The 16,903-nt window shown below is 52.3% G+C and overlaps 1 protein-coding gene across 1 annotated transcript in view; it reads left to right on the top strand.

Moving 5' to 3' along the window:
* Positions 1–16,903, top strand: part of HOMER2 (homer scaffold protein 2) — a 65,932-nt gene that overhangs the window by 37,253 nt on the left and 11,776 nt on the right. Inside the window, 1 exon segment of the mRNA XM_054713218.1 lies at positions 7,848–7,979. Within this exon segment, the coding sequence (XP_054569193.1) occupies positions 7,848–7,979 (132 nt within the window).

Raw genomic sequence — 16,903 nt, 5'->3', positions numbered from 1 at the left:
AATTATCCCTTCTCAGCCTGTGTTCTCTGAGCCTCCGCTTAGATAAAGGCGGCTTAGATTAAGGCAGCTTGGCCCGTGATACTGTCTCGTCCTTCCAGTTGCCACAACCCTTCCTCCTTGGCAGGAAGGAGGCCTGGAGTCCTCACTTTACAGCTCTGAGGTCAAGGAGAGGCCATGCCCGGGCCTGGCAGGCTGCTGCCTGTGCCCAGGTCCTTCAGGTCGCAGCAGGCGTCCCTGGCTGGCAGGGGAGCATCCTGGCACCGCGTCGTGCAGGCCACGCGTCAGGTAGAAACAGCTGGTCTGGCCAGCATGTCCACGGAGGTGGAGGCACTGGTGTTCCCGTCTAAGCAAGCAGGACGGCAACACTCGGCTGGGTTCTGGTGAGCGTGCAGGATGCGTGCAATGCCTGGCACGTGGCAGGCAGCACTTGTGTTTGAGGATTGAGTATCTGAAAGGTGCCTTTCCATTTTTTCTTCTGGGAGAGATGGTGATAACCACAGTTGTATTGTGTCACCACGTCCCGCTCTGGGCTTTTGAGCTGGAATCTCCGGCCTCCGCCAGGATGTCCCGATAGGGGCGGTGAGTCAGACTCCCCTGCTTTCTTTTATCTATTGATTCTGACATTTCATCCGCCATCCTTCAGAGCGGTTTGCTCTGTTGTCAGTTGAGTTATCCAAGGATAGATGGGGCTTAAATACAGATAAAGCTACTTTCTTAGAGGAAGTGCTTCAGTCCTATTAGCTGGGCTTTTAGTAATTTGTCAGAGTGTCAGCACGGCACCGCGCGGCTCTGCAGGTTCTGAAGGCTGTGACAGCGTGCTGGGCCCCGGCCAGACGCGTCAGCTGTGAGAAATCAAAGGGGTGCAGGAGGTTGGGCTGACCCCTCGCCGCAGAGTGGGGCTAATTTAGACTCAGTATGGGGGATCCGTCAAGTCACAGAGTCACCTAAAAAGTGGGCATTGGAAACCCAGGCCATGGGCCCCGCCCATGGGAATTCAGAGAGGGAGCCCGCGGCTCTCAGACCACCCCTCCTATGGCACCGGCCGCCTGCCCTTCCCGGATCCCACCCAGAGTTCCAGGCACAAGACCCATGACAGGGCCGCATTCTGCAAAAGGGGATATTTTATGTGGGAGCAAAGGCCCAGGGGAGTGTGGGATGGTGGGGACGGATGGGCCTTAGTCATTTAATCACTGTGGCTGCCACTTGGGGCCAAGGATGGGGAGCAAGGGTCCTGCCCCGAGGACTGGAGCAGAGCACTGGACAGTGGTCCCAACGCCACCTCAGCCCGCTAGACCTTTATATAAAACCAGCAGCCTAGGCCTAGATCGGACCCTGTGCCTGCAGCGGCCGAAAGCTCCGCCAGGGTATGGGGAGTGGAGGGGAACCCAGGATGGTGACCCCGCAGGGTGGTAGCAGCTGTTACTGTCTATATCTACGGCCTCCCCTCCCCCAACCCCCCAGCCCCAGCCTCCGCCCTGCCTGTGGAAGCCAGACGGACCTCCTTCCTTCCTTGGGACAGGAATAGGGGGCAGTATCCCCAGTGATGCATTGACAGGAATCTTGTCTGCTGCCCTTGGCCACTCCCCACTCCACCCCAGTGCCACATCGGGACAACACACTTTGTTTTAGGCCTTGGATCCCAAATGTTGCTCTGAACTGAGGTGACAGATACTGTTAGCCTTTGGGGCCGTGCCCTGACCCTCGGGCTGCACCTCTGCCTTGGGCAGGTCTGGGGCCCAGGTCCCGGCGCCTCTGCCCGCTGCTGCTGGGCCAGCTGCCCTCCCAAGGTAGGAGGCCGGCAGGGAAGCTGCCCCACCATCCAGGTGAAAGTGGCTGGTGTGGAAGGGACTTGGAGGTCGCTGTGAGCAAAGGTCACAGCACACTGAGCTGCTGAGTCAGCCACAGGTAGCGCGCAGCGCACAGGCCGGGCCGGGAGGAGGGGCAGCCAGCAGCTCCAGCAGCTGTCGCTCCACACAGGGTACGGCAGGCTCCTCGCTCGGTCCAACCCTGCGCCGCCGTGTTTACTTGGGGAAGGATGCGTGAAGGTCTCTCCTCCCCCAGAGAGCACTTGGCGCGGCTCATCATGGGACGAATCTGTGCTCAGACCCGTTGTTCGTCTTCCTGAAACGCTGAGATGCTGCAGCTCCTCAGAGACATTAGTGCACGTGTTAGTCCCAGCTGCTGCGAAGACTCCACGAGGCAGGCACCCGGGGATGCCCCGCCCAGCAGGGCCCGACTGCACAGCTTGCACGGATCCCCTTCTGTGCATGAGATGCCCTCTGAGGACCGGGGAGCAGGCTGGCTTGTCTTTGGAGTCCCGGCCCCCAGCTCGTGTGGGCAACGCCAGGGTGGGTGGGGGAGTTAGCAGGTGACGAGGTCAAGCTGGCCTCCTGCTCTCCAGGCCTGCGCTAGCTGTGCCGTGTCCCCGGGAGGGCAGTGGGCAGGGGTAGGGTCACTGCCTAGAGCCGTGGTTCTCAACCTCCCTAATGCCGCGACCCTTTAATACAGTTCCTCATGTTGTGGTGACCCCCAACCATAAAATTATTTTCGTTGCTACTTCATAACTGTAATTTTGCTACTGCTAATGAATCGTAATGTAAATATCTGTGTTTTCCGATGGTCTTAGGCGACCCTGCTAGCGGTTCTCAACCTGTGGGTCGCTGCTGTAGAGCCCAAGACCATCAGAAAACACAGATATTTACATTACGATTCATTTTTAAAAAAATATATTTTATTGATTTTTTACAGAGAGGAAGGGAGAGGGATAGAGAGTTAGAAACATCAACGAGAGAGAATCATCGATCAGCTGCCTCCTGCACACCCCCCACTGGGGATGTGCCCGCAACCAACGTACATGCCCTTGACCGGAATCGAACCTGGGACCCCTCAGTCCGCAGGCCGACGCTCTATCCACTGAGCCAAACCGGTTTCGGCTACATTGCGATTCATTAACAGTAGCAAAATTACAGTTATGAAGTGGCAACGAAAATAATTTTATGGTTGGGGGTCACCACAACATGAGGAACTGTATTAAAGGGTCGCGGCATTAGGAAGGTTGAGAACCCCTGGCCTAGAGGGAACCAGGATCGGAGCTTCCGACTGTCACCCAGGCCGGCCCTGCGCATGGGCAGCTGGGAGCCCCGTGCGTGCGCCTGGCAGGCCCAGCTTCCCGGAGCTCTGATCCGAGGCGTGGCAGCACCACCAGCCGTGTGATCCATGGCGGTTTGGGGCAGAACCACCAGCTCCGTGTTGAAGGACTCCATTCCACGGCATGTGGTATCGGAGCCGTCCGCCCTTGGTTTCACGGTGCTGCTGGCACTCTCACAGGCCGGGTTCCTTATCGCATCCTTGGGAGCAGCGGCCGCGCCCGTGCACAGGACTTGCCTGGAGCAGGGCTCTCTCGGGAGCTCTGGACGGCGCTACTGCCCGTGGCTCTGTTATTTATAGGATCACAGGAACCTATATTGGGAGAGACCTTCGAGGTCACCCGTTCTACAAGGTTCAGCAGCACCTGCTGGGCAGCCAGCCTGACGGGGACTGTTGGGGAGCTCTGTGCCCCTGAAATCTGACTTGCTTGGTATTTTCTTTTGGAAATGCGAAACCGCTTTCAAAAACAGCCAGGCCCCCCCCATCACTACAGTGTCCTCTTGTGGATAAAAACGGGCACCCTCTGTTCAGGGAGCAAGCACATGGGAGGTTCTCAGCACACAGTAGGTTCTCAGCGCACTTTGGTTTCTTTCCTTCCCTGACGGCGGTGAACAGAAGCACCTGATAGCACCTGCTTTGGAGGCAGGCAGCGTGGCTTCTAACTGCTGCCACAGGCTCCAGCCTCCGGTGGGAAACATCCAACTTCTTCCGACTCCCACCTCCCTGGGCTTGGGAAAGACTTCCCATGAAGTGGAATTGGGGGGACCTGTTTCCCATTTTTTTTTTGTTGTTGTTGTTGTTGTTTTTTAAATATATTTTATTGATTTTTTTACAGAGAGGAAGAGAGAGGGATAGAGAGTCAGAAACATCGATCAGCTGCCTCCTGCACACCCCCCACCGGGGATGTGCCCACAACCAAGGTACATGCCCCTGACCGGAATCGAACCCGGACCCTTCAGTCCGCAGGCCGACGCTCTATCCACTGAGCCAAACCAGTTAGGGCCCATTTTGTTTTTTAAATATATTTTTATTGATTTCAGAGAGGAAGGGAGAGAATGATAGAAGCCAAGCCAGCTAGGGCTAGTAGTAACTTTTTAATGAGCCATATAGTCTGTGGCAGCCATTCAGCTTTCTCCTGTAGCAAGAAGCACAGCCACAGACCGGTGTGTAAACGAGTGGCTGTGTCTTGTGTGCCAATAAAACTTTATTTACAAAAGCAGGCCGCAGGTGCACTTGGCCAGAGGGCTCTACCAGTTGGTGGATCCTTGTGCTCTGTAACATATTATTTAGTTTTGGGTGTTTTAGGCTTTTATGTGAATAGAATTGTCCTGGAGACCTATACTGTACATCTGCTTTTGTGACTTCCTCTTTATTCTTTTACTTCATGTTAAATTTGTGTGATTGAGCCACGTTGGTGCCTGCCGCCTTGGCTCATGTTCACCGCTGGGCAGTACTTCACTGCAGGGAGGCGTCCCAGCTGGGCCGTTCTGCTGGAGGTGGGCATGCTTTTTGCAAAACACTGCTGCTGTGAACAGCCGTGCCCGTCTCCCCTGCTTTACCCACACGGAGCTTCCCCTCAGGTGTACCCCGAGGACGGGGATGGCCCTGTGGCGGGAATGGCCTTTTTAACGTCATCCCAGGAAGCCACAGTGGCTTTGCCATTCTGTGAGCTCCTGTTGCCCCACATCCCCGCCCGACCCTTCCTTCGTATCAGCAGACGTACTTTGAATGTAATGGCAATGTAGTTTCACCCGAGCCGGTTTGGCTCAGTGGATAGAGCACTGGCTCAAGGACTGAAAGGCCCCGGGTTCGATTCCGGTCAAGGGCACGTACCTCGGTTGCAGGTTCCCCGGCCCTGGTCTCTCTCACATCGATGTTTCTCTCTGTCTCTCCCTCTCCCTTCTCTCTCTAAAAATCAATGGATAAATATCCTTGGGCGAGGATTAACAACAGCAAAAATGGTGATACAGTTTCCACATTCCTGGTGACATTGAGCTTATGACTTCCATCCTTGTCCTCTCCAGTGTAACAGGAGGGGGTCCATGCACCTTCCCCGAACCAAGCCTCCCTCGGGCCCCAGGCCCCATCTCCTCACCCCCGCTCCCAGGATGTCGCTCTCACCCCCGCAGACCCAGAGCAGACAAAGGCCCTTTCTCGGTGCCCACTTTCTCTCCCCGCCTCATTCCTGCTGAGGAGGGGAAGTCAGAAATGAGGCAGAGTCTCAAAGCTGCCCTGGAGCACTGAGCCGGCCTCCAGGTGCGAGCAGTGACGGAGGACAGGAGAGGTTCGTGCCCAGAAGCAGCGGATCCTGAGGAGCTGTCTGTCCAGCTTTGCAGGAGGCCTTGCCTCGGTGCCTGAGCCACGTGTAGCCCAGGCCGTGAGGGGAAGTGAAGGGAGAAGCGTCTGGTTGACCGTTTTGGCCGCGTGGCCGCTCCCGCTGTCAGCCGGCTGCTTTGAGAAGGTCAGCGCGCTGGGTTTCCTGGGAGGGCAGCCAGCAGCAGGCTCACTAATGGTAGCGAAGGGCCTGAGGTTGCTGAATGGAAAGGATCGCGTTGAAGAAAATGATGGCTCTCCTCCCCCTCCCCTCCCCCTCCTCTCCTTCCGCCTCCCCCACGGACCTAGGAAGTTCCAAAAGCCCCAGAGCCTTTGGTGAGCTGTCCGAGAGCCAGGGCTTTGCCAAGCCTGCAGGCCCCGCCTGGGGGATTGCAGGAGCAGCCGCTGGGAGGAGCGGGCTTCCTTCGCCTCCTTAGCTGACCTCCAGCACGTGCGATCCTGTAGGCTGTGTTTGGGAAATACCTGGGCTCCTTGATGCTGGTGACAGAATGGGAGGTAGCCGTGCTGACCCAGGACCAAGCCTCCCCCTGCCCCTGGGAGCAGGCCTGTCAGTAGGGAATGAGCTGGCAGAGGCACTCCCGCCACAACATGTGTGTTCCCCGAGCGAGAGGCCTCGGTCTGCCCCGGTGGTGAGGGCCCCATGCAGGTGTGTGGGTGGGAGGGACACCCTGGGGATGGGGGTGAGGAGGTGGGACCTGGGGACTGAGGGAGGCTTAGCCCTCGTTTTATACACAGTGATTATGCTGCTTAGGGGGCGTCCAAGAACCCCTGATCTCCAAGGGCGTTTTTCTTGAGTGTTTCTTAGAGTCTTAGGGCTTCCAAGGATTTCTGTCAGAGGGAGGCGATTATTGATCCTTTATAACACATCAGTTCTTTGGTGAGTATTTGGATTCCCGTCTCTACCCTCTTCCTGGCCACCTGCAAGGTGAAGAGCAGGAATTGGGCCTCATTCATCTTTGTGTCTGAGCTGGCGGCATGCCTGGCATGCGGTGAGGGCAGGGAGCTGTGCCAATGAATGAATGATCACCGTGTGCTGCCAAGTCCTCCTCCCAGCCCTCCTGATGCATCTCTGCCCTGTTCGGCCGGAGACGCTGACCTGCGGGGCCTCTGGCTTCTGCTTGGGTTTGGCCGATGGCAGGAGATCAGAGGCATGGGGTCGAGGTGTTTGCTTTGCTGGTGTGTCTTCAACAGAAGGTCACCTCTCTTTCCATGGCAGCCTGCTCTCCATGACACTCTCCTTCCGCGTCCTATAGCCTCTTTAAAAAACAAAAAAACAAACAAAAAACATATATATTATTGATTTCAGAGAGGATGGGAGAGGGGGAGAGAAATAGAAACATCAGTGATGAGGGGAGAGAGAGATAGAAACATCAGTGATGAGAGAGAATCATTGATCGGCTGCTTCCTGCACATCCCCTACTGGGGATGGAGCCCGAAACCCGGGCATGTGCCCTTGACTGGAATCGAACCCGGGACCCTTCAGTCTGCAGGCCGATGCTCTATCCACTGAGCCAAACAAGCTAGGGCTGGATATGATTTTTTAAAATATATTTTTATTGATTTCAGAGAGGAAGGGAGAGGGAGAGAGAGAGAGAAACATCAATGATGAGAGAGAATCATTCATCGGCTGCTTCCTGCACGCCCCCCACTGGGGATGGAGCCTGTAACCCGGGCATGTGCCCTGACCGAGAATCAAACCATGACCTCCTGGTTCATAGGTCAACGCTCAACCACTGAGTCACACCGGCCAGGCCACATCCTACAGCCTCTTCATTCCCTCATCCTTTTAGGCCAAGGAGGGGTGATGGTCAGCAGCAGATCCCTCCACTGTCCCTCCCTCTCCCCACGCCCAGCTCACGCCTGCATATGTAGTCTCCTTGTAAATCAACCCTCCACACATCATCCCACTTGGGGTGTATCCTTTCCTTCCTGTTGCGAAGCAGCAAGGCGCAGGTGCTTACAGAAACTAAGTTGTTCGAGCTGGACACTGGGATGCCAGGTGCTTAGAAAGGTACGACATGACGTTCTTCGGCCAAATGTGACCTGGCTGGCCGTCAAGGGCAGTTGCGTGCCTGGCAGCTTTGGGCAAATAAAGAGCAATTTTGGAAACGATACTTAGGAGAGACTTTCTCCCACTGCTAACTTGTAAGTTCTTATTTTAGGCTGAGAGTCTGTTTTTAAGTCTCTGGCGTTGCCCCTCATCCTGGCTGCGTCCCTGATTCAGCGTGGAAGGTGCCAGAAGCGCGAGAAGTCGGGAGGGATGTCCGGGTCGGGGAGGGTGGGGGGCCTGCGTTATGCGCCAGGTCCTGGCTTCACCCGCACAGACAGAGTCACTGTGATGTCTGACTCCGGCTGTCTTCCTGCAGGTGATCATAAACAGCACAATCACACCCAACATGACTTTCACCAAAACGTCGCAGAAGTTCGGGCAGTGGGCCGACAGCAGAGCCAACACGGTGTTTGGTTTGGGGTTTTCGTCGGAGCAGCAGCTGACGAAGGTAACGTGGCCCTTTTCCCAACCCCCTCCCAGCCCGTGCGTGGCAGGGCCAGCCGGCAGGGCCCCGTGGTGAGCAGGACGCCTCTGCCTGCAGCTCTGCCAGACGAGGTGACCTTTTAGACATGCCAGGTTCCTTGAAATGGAGATGTCACTTGGGAAAGGAAAGCATGTCCGACACACGCTGCTTCGGAGCCCGAGCTCACAGCACCAGGAGGCGGCCTGGCCGGCCTGCCGTCCGCCCACGTGTCCGCCCTGCTCCCTGGGCCGTGTCAGCAGCAGCCCTGACCCTCTAGTTGGAGCTCTAGTCGGAGAGAGAGAGTGAGGTGACACCTAATAGCAGTTCTTTTTGTTTGTTTGTTTGTTTTTGTTTTGTTTTTTTGTTAATCTTCACCCGAGGATATTTTTCCATTGATATTTAGAGAGAGTGGAAGGGAGAGGGAGAGACAGAGAGAAACATTGATGTGAGAGAAACACATCGATGGGTTGCCTCCTGCACGAGATCCGACCAGGGCCCGGGCCAGGAAGGAGCCTGCAACCGAGGTACGTGCCCTTGACCAGAATCGAACTGGGACGCTTCAGTCTACAGGCCGACGCTCTATCCACTGAGCCAAACCAGCCAGGGTTAATAGCAGTTCTTTTTTTTTTTTTTCTTTTTAAAATATATTTTATTGATTTTGTACAGAGAGGAAGGGAGAGAGATAGAGAATTAGAAACATCGATGAGAGAGAAACATCGATCAGCTGCCTTCTGCACACCCCCTACTGGGGATGTGCCTGTAACCAAGGTACATGCCCTTGACCGGAATCGAACCTGGGACCCTTCAGTCCGAAGGCCGATGCTCTATCCACTGAGCCAAACCAGCTAGGCCTAATAGCAGTTCTTAACCTAGAGTCCCCACTGTTTAAGATGTCACACAATGTGTTTTTTTTAGGGAGAGGGTTCATGCCTTGGTTCGCTTCTCCAAGGGCCTAGGACACACTCCCGATGGTCAGAGAGGTTTCGAGGCGCACATGGTGGCTGGTCACAGACTCGGGGACCAAAGGGCCGAACCCCGGCGGTGAGAGGAGCCGAAAGCTGGTTTTAGGAAAGCAGGTTCCCTTTCAGGGTGGTGGGAGAGCCCCCTGGAGTTACTAAGGATATGTTGGTTGACAGCGAGACTGGCTGGTGTGTGTGACCTGGGAACTTGCTGGAAGAAGGTCAGAGTAGCTGACGAAACCCAAGGAGAGTTTCAAGTCCAGGCCTCGGGGAGGAGAGGGATGCTGTTTTCTGAAATGAAGAGCATCAGGGAGAATTTGCATAAAGTGGAATCAAGCATGATGCTGATTTCTTTTTTATTTTAATCTTTATTGTTGAAAGTATTACTTATGTCTCCTTTTCCCCCCCATCGACCCGCTCCAGCCCGCCCCAGCCCCCCCACCCCAGGCCCTCACCACCCTATTGTCTGTGGCCACGGGCCATACATCTATGCATACAAGGTCTTTGGTTGATTACCTTCCACCCACCACCCTCCCCCGCCTTCCCTCTGAGATTCCGCCCTCTGTCCCATGCTTCCATGTCTCTGGATCCACTCCCTTCATCAGTTTGTTTTGTTACTTAGATTCCACATCTGAGTGCGATCATGTGATACTTGTCTTTCTCTGACTGGCTTATTTCACTTAGCATGATGCTCTCCAGGTCCCTCCATGCTGTCTCAGAGGGTGAGAGATCCTTCTGTTTTACTGCTGCACAGTATTCCATGGTGTAAATGATGCTGGTTGCTTGCAAGAATGACACCAGAACTTCTGGCTGACGTGGGCTATGAGGATTTCCCGCCTTTCCACCCTGAATTAGTGCCTGTTGGGGGTAAGAGGGGGGACAATCCCGCCCCTGCCAGGTGGCCCCCTCCCACACATGCCTCACACCCCAGCTCATTGGGCGGAAGCCTCAGATCACTGGGGAAGGGTGAGATGCGGAGGCCCCGTCAGAGGGCACTGGCTGGGCCGCCTCGGGTCACACACCCTGGTCCCGCCCAGGGCCTGAGCTCACAGACACCCAGGATGGTCTGAGAGCACCCCCAGCTGCTTGGGGCCATTTCTTCAATCTTTGGAGGAACCAAAGTGGGAAGGATAAAGGGGGAAAGTTTCAATGAAAAGACTCAGAAGAGCCGAAACCGGTTTGGCTCAGTGGATAGAGCATCAGCTTGTGGACTGAAGGGTCCCAGGTTCGATTCCGGTCAGCGGCATGTACCTTGGTTGCGGGCACATTCCCAGTAGGAGGTGTGCAGGAGGCAGCTGATGGATGTTTCTAACTATCTCTCCCTCTCCCTTCCTCTCTGCAAGAAAATCAATGAAATATATTTTTTAAAAAATTAAAAAAAGAAAAAAGAAAAGACTCAGAAGAAGGAAGAACTCAAAACAGAAATCAGCACAAGTTGTTAAAGCTCCGTGTTCTGTGCCTCTGCGCCCTGGAGAGACCCCGGCTGTGCCGTTTCCACGCGTGGCCGCCTGTGATTTCCCCCGACAGGAGACAGCGTCCTGTCCTCACGGAGGAGGCCTCTTCCTGAGCCGTTCCTGGAGCCCCGGCTCTGTGACTGTGCCTGCCGTTGTGGCAAAGACTTACCACACGGGCACTCGGAGGTCTCCTTTGTTCAGAATGTTTCACATCAGCCACCCCCACCCCCCCTTCTCTTCGAAGGGAACGATTCACCACTCGCTGGTAAATCACCAGGAAGTGAGCCGGCACGCTTGCAAGTGGCAATTAGCTGGCAAAGAGGAGCTTGGGCTCAAGGGTTCCGAAGGCGTGTTGCTGAGGGGACAGCTGTGGCCAGATATGTCTGACCCCACAGAGCCGCCACCCACAGACCGGGAAGGGAACTTGGTAATCAAACGCCATAACTAGGCTGGATAAAGGGACACCCGCGTGGAGGTTCTCATTTAAGCACGCTGCATGCACACTCCTCCCTCCACCCCCAGAAAGAAAATAGGTACCTTGATCTCTACTGCTTCCATATAAGGACCGCTGTGCACCGTAACCAGCGAGCATCATGGGAACACTCTCTTGCTCTTTAGATAGGCTTTCCAAAAATAATAGACGCTATGGATTCCCGGAGGTAGACTGGGCCTCGCCTGCCCACCCGCCGGAGGGGACGTGCGAGCTCAGCCGGCTGAGGATCGCTGGAGGGGCACGTGCCTGTTCTGACAAAGGCAAGTGCTTATGGGAGGAGAACCAAGTGTAAAGAATGAGCAAGTTTAGGTTTTGCCCTAGCCAGTGTGGCTCAGTGGATAGAGCACTGGCCCGCGGACCGAAGGGTCCTAGATTCGACTCTGGTCAAGGGCACGTACCTGGGTTGCAGGCTCCTCCCCAGGCCCGGGCCCTGGTCGGGGCGCGTGCAGGAGGCAACCAATCAATGTGTTTCTCTCACATCGATGTTTCTCTCTGTCTTTCCCTCTGTCTTCCACGCTCTCTAAAAACCAATGGGAAGCCAAAACCGGTTTGGCTCAGTGGATAGAGCGTCAGTCTGCGGACTGAAAGGTCCCAGGTTCGATTCCGGTCAAGGGCATGTACATTGGTTGCGGGCACATCCCCAGTGGGGGGTGTGCAGGAGGCAGCTGGTTGATGTTTCTCTCTCATCGATGTTTCTAGCTCTCTATCCCTCTCTCTTCCTCTCTGTGGAAAATCAATAAAATAAATTAAAAAAAAAAAAAAAAACCAATGGGAAAACATCCTCAGGTGAGGATTAAAAAAAAAAAGTTTAGGTTCTTTCTGGCACCTGACCTTGAGATGTCACCTTCTAGGTTCCGTTCCATCTCATTCCTGGCAGAGAGAACGGAACACACAGCTGTGATGGGGGTGGTGCCGGGTGGGGGTGCTGGGGCCCCGTGGTTGACACACACACTGGCATTGAGTTTTGACCCATTTCGGTTATGTCACCTGTAATTCACATTGGTACCCTCACGTTCACTTGGTTAACTCACTGTCACCGTGAGAACATTGCCCTGTCTCATACCATTCTGTCTCCTCATTTAAGGGCCATTTCCTTGTCATGGGGGGTATTCATCCTTTCATGTTTTAGGTAGAGTGCTTTGGCTGCACAGATCAGAACCCATTCTCAGTGCTGAAGCAGACAGGGCTATTCTCGTACGAAAGAGGAGCCGAGGCACACGCTGCCAGGCTCCGCCATGTTGGGTCCGAGGGCTCTGTGTGTGTGTGTGTTTTGTCTTTCATTGGCCTTTGCCTCCGGTGATAAGATGGCCTCTGCAGCTCTGACCATCACATCTGCGTTCGTGGCAGGAGGGCGGAGGCAGGGGGTGGTCCACACAGCCTCCCTGTAAACGCCCTGGGCAGACTCCTTCTTGGGTCTCAGTGTCAGTCTTGGGTCCCTAGGCCATCCTTCCACTCCCCCAGAAAAAGGGGCAGGCGGGGGGGCGGGGAGCGGGATACGGAATTGGGTTGCCATGATTGGCTTAGACCAGTTCTCATTTAAAAAATATGTATATTTTTTATTGATTTCAGAGAGGAAGGGAGAGGGAGAGAGAGATAGAAACATCAATGATGAGAGAGAATCATTGATCAGCTGCCTCGTTCATGCCCCCTACTGAGGATTGAGCCCACACCCAGGCATGTGCCTTTGACCAGAATCGAACCTTGGGACCCTCCAGTTAGGAGGTCAACTCTCTATTCACTGAGCCAAGCCGGCTAGGGCCAGATCTCATTCTTTATCACCTAGGACAGTGGTCGGCAAACTGCAGCTCTCGAGCCACATGCGGCTCTTTGGGCCCCTTGAGTGTGGCTCTTCCACAAAATACCACGGCCTGGGCGAGTCTATTTTGAAGAAGTGGCGTTAGAAGAAGTTTAAGTGTAAAAAATTTGGCTCTCAAAAGAAATTTCCATCGTTGTCCTGTTGATATTTGACTCTGTTGACTAATGAGTTTGCCGACCACTGACCTAGGAAATTTCTTGCTCCGGACAAATTTGAGATTCTGTTAAGCTAAAGGAAAAATAGAAATGGCCTTTGACTGAGCAGCTAGGTATTGTCTGCCACAGTGTCTTCAATTGCCAAGACCAGAAAAGCCAGAAATGAAATAAAATAAATGTCTTTAGTTTTCTGTGATGGTAATGATGATGATTTTCATTCTGATGAAAGTTATCACATTACCGCTGCAGAAAATGGTCCTAATAAGTAAAGAATGAGAATTTGGCCTATCTTTCAGACACCATTGTGGTTAGACTAGCCTTTGATTAATGGGTTTTATTTACAGGAATCTATTTTCAGGAAATAATTGTAACTGAGTACAGAGATTTAGCTATAAGGATTTTCCTTGCAGCATCGTTTATAACAGTAAAAACAAACAAAAACCAAACCAACCTAAATGTCCAGCAGTTAGATAATGCCAGTATGTCCTTCGAGGTAATATTGTACAGCAATTCAGATGATCTAATAGAAGATCATGTAATTACATAGAGATATTAATGTCATCTTAGTAATTTCAAAAATAGCTATAAAGTGAGATACATTATAACTTCATTTTAGAAAAGAAATACGTGGGCCCAGTGGGTGTGGCTCAGGGGCTGAAGGTCGACCTATGAACCAGGAAGTCGCGGTTCGATTCCCAGTCAGGGCACATGCCCGGGTTGCAGGCTCCATCCCCAGTGTGGGGCGTGCAGGAGGCAGCTGATCCATGATTCTCTCTCGTCATGGATATTTCTATCCTTGTCTTCTTCTCCCTTCCTCTCTAATATTAATAAAAAAATATATATGAAAATATGTGTAACAGATGTATATAGACAGATAGAAAAATATGTGGTTAGTGTTTATCTCTGGCTGGTGGGAGTATAGGTTTAAAATTTTTTAAAACTGCTTTCTAAATTTATAAGCACATGTGCTTTTTTACAATGGGGGGGGTATTATAAACCTGAAGACTTGGAGGGAGGGATGTTTTAGCAAAGGACAGCCACCTGGCTCCTCTCTCCGTGACAAGTGCTTCTGCTCTCGCAGTGGGAGCTGGTGGGGGAGCGAGGGGGTGGGGGTGGGGGGGCGGAGCATGCTCCCCGGGCGTCTGGATTGCTTCCAGATTTCATTATTACAGAGGAATCTGGGATCTTAATCTATCGAAGGCCTTTTTTTTTTTTTTCATATTCTCAATTATTTTCATGGAGCAGTTTCCCAGAAGTGTTATCACAAGTCAGTGGGCATGAATATTTTTTTTCCGCTCGTGATACATTTCTCCAAATTGCTTCTCCGGGGGCCGCACCAATACCCAGCGCTCCCGGAGGTGTCCTGCCGGCACCGGGGCGTTAGGATTGTGTGTTAGTGTCTGGTGACTGAGCAGGCAAAGCATGGCACCTCATTATTCTGATTTGCATCTTTGGTGAGGCGGAGCCATTCTTCTGTGAGTTGCTTGCTTTATTGTGTTTTTTATTTGTGAGTCTTGACATTTCTCTGTCGGGGTTTTCATAATTTCCTTTTCCGTTTGCACAAACTCAGTGCTCTCCCCCTTTGGAGAACCCCTCGCCTTTCCGTCCCTGCTCCTTCCTCAGGAGCATTACCTCTCTCTCCCCTCAGCTCCAAGGGCCCTCCTGCTTCTGTGACTTCCTAAATAAACTCTCTCTTATTAAAAAAAATAGAGCATCGGCCTGCGGACTGAAAGTCCCGGGTTCGATTCCGGTCAAGGGCATGTGCCTTGGTGCGGGCACATCCCCGGTGGGGGATGTGCAGGAGGCAGCTGGTCGATGTTTCTCTATCATCGATGTTTCTGGCTCTCTGTCCCTCTCTCTCCCTCTCTGTAAAAAAAAAAATCAATAAAATACATTAAAAAAAAAATTTGCACAGCCCGACGGGTGTGGCTCCGTGGTTGAGCATGGACCCAGGGGCCAAGAGGTCCCCAGTTCGATTCCATTCAGGGCACATGCCCGAGTTGCAGGCTCGATCCCTAGTGTGGTGTGTGCAGGAGGCAGCTGATGGCTGTGTCTCTCTCATTGATGTTTCCCTCTCTATGTCCTTCTCCCTTCCTCTCTAAAATTAATAAAAACGTATTATTTTTTAATTTGCACGAACTCTTTCTTTACTGAAGATAATGGCCCCTTTCCTGTTGTACTAGCCTAGCTATGATATGTCCCCCAGGCACTGGTTTCCCTTCTGATTTCCCTTTTTCCTTTTATATTGAAAAACTTTACATTATTAGGTCATCAAAAGATGTCACTTTTGGGATATGAAGCCCCATGGCTGTGGCTTTGTGTTTGTTTGTTTTTAATTGAATTTTTAAAAATATGTTTTCACTGATAACAGAGAGAGAGGGAGAGAGGGCTACAAACATCAATGATGAGAGAAAATCATTGATCAGCTGCCTCCTGCACAACCCCTACTGGGGATCGAACCCACAACCCACGCATCAAATCGTGACCTCCTGGTTCATGGGTTGACACTCTACCACTGAGCCACACCGGCCGGGAGGCTATGGCTTTTACCGATGGGCCTGCAGGGGCCACATGGGCCAGAGCAGCAAGGCTGACCTTTTCTGCTGGGACCAGGGTGCTAGGTGTACCAGCATTCACCGTCTGGCAAGGGCTCCCCAACCAGACCACGGCTGTCGGCCGTGTGCACGGGCTCAGAGGGAAGTCTGTGCTCAGACGTGTGTGAGTTCCTAGCCAAAGCCACTTGGGACTGGTTCGCTGTTTCGTTTCTCAGCAACCACTTTCCGCTCTCGTGCTTTGTCCCGCCGGCACTGCCTGTCACCGAATGTTCTCTGCTCCAACAATGTACTTGCTAATTAAAATCACTTGCCTTGTCAGTGACTGTAGGTCATGATTGGTGTGATTGTTCTGGGATTTTAAGAATTTTTTTATTTATTATGAAAATATTAAGGCTTTTTTTTTTAAACTTTGAGAGAGGTGTGGTATAATAAGCACCCGTGTGCACATCACCTCGTTGTTGACATTTGCCACATTTCTTGATCTGTTTTATTGGAGCTGAAGTACGTTAAATTACAGACATCAAAGAAAGCACTTGACGCCTAAAAATTTCAGAATTTATTTCTTAAAAAATGACATTTTTCAACATAACCATAACACCATTAGCACTTAAAAAAAAAATCTTTACCCAAGGATATTTCTCCCACTGATTTCTAGAGGGAGGGAAGAGGGGGAGAGTGAGAGAAACATCGATGTGAGAGAGACACATCAATTGGTTGCCTCCCACATACGCCCCTACCAGGGTTAAGGAACCTGCAACCAAGGTATGTGCCCTTGACCAGGAATCGAACCTGTAACCCTTTGGTCTGTGGGCTGATGCTCAAACCACTGAGAAAACCGGCCAGGGCAACACTTTTTTTGGTAACATTTGTATTGATTTTTAGAGAGAAAGGAAGAGGGATAGAGAGATAGAAACATCGATGAGAAACATCATCAATCTGCTGCCTCCTGCATGCCCCCTACTGGGGATCAATGGCCCTGACCGAGAATCAAACCAGTGACCTCTTGGTTCCTGGGTCGATGTTCGTCTACTGAGCCAGGCAGGGCAACACTTGTAATAAAATTAATAGCAATTCTTCTTTGTGGTCTCATCCAGTCCACGGTCACATTTCACTCCTGTTGTTTATAGGTGGTTCATTCAAAACAGGGTTCAGTCATAGAGTATGTGTGCATTTTGCAATTTGGCATTTTGGTATTTTATATCTTTTTTTAAATAAATATATTTTATTGATTTTTTACAGAGAGGAAAGGAGAGGCACAGAGAGGTAGAAACATCGATGAGAGAGAAACATCGACCAGCTGCCTCTTGCACACCCCCTACCGGGCATGTGCCCGCAACCAAGGTACATGCCCCTGACCGGAATCGAACCTGGGACCTTTCAGTCCGCAGACCGACGCTCTATCCACTGAGCCAAACCGGTTCCGGCAAGTATTTTATATCTTATGCTTTTAAAATCTAGAACAGCCCTAACTGGTTTG

Source organism: Eptesicus fuscus, chromosome 25, assembly GCF_027574615.1.
Source record: "Eptesicus fuscus isolate TK198812 chromosome 25, DD_ASM_mEF_20220401, whole genome shotgun sequence".
In the NCBI taxonomy this organism is placed as follows: Eukaryota; Metazoa; Chordata; class Mammalia; order Chiroptera; family Vespertilionidae; genus Eptesicus; species Eptesicus fuscus.
The sequence above is the reverse complement of the archived record's forward strand: the minus strand, read 5'-3'. Positions and strand labels throughout refer to the sequence as shown.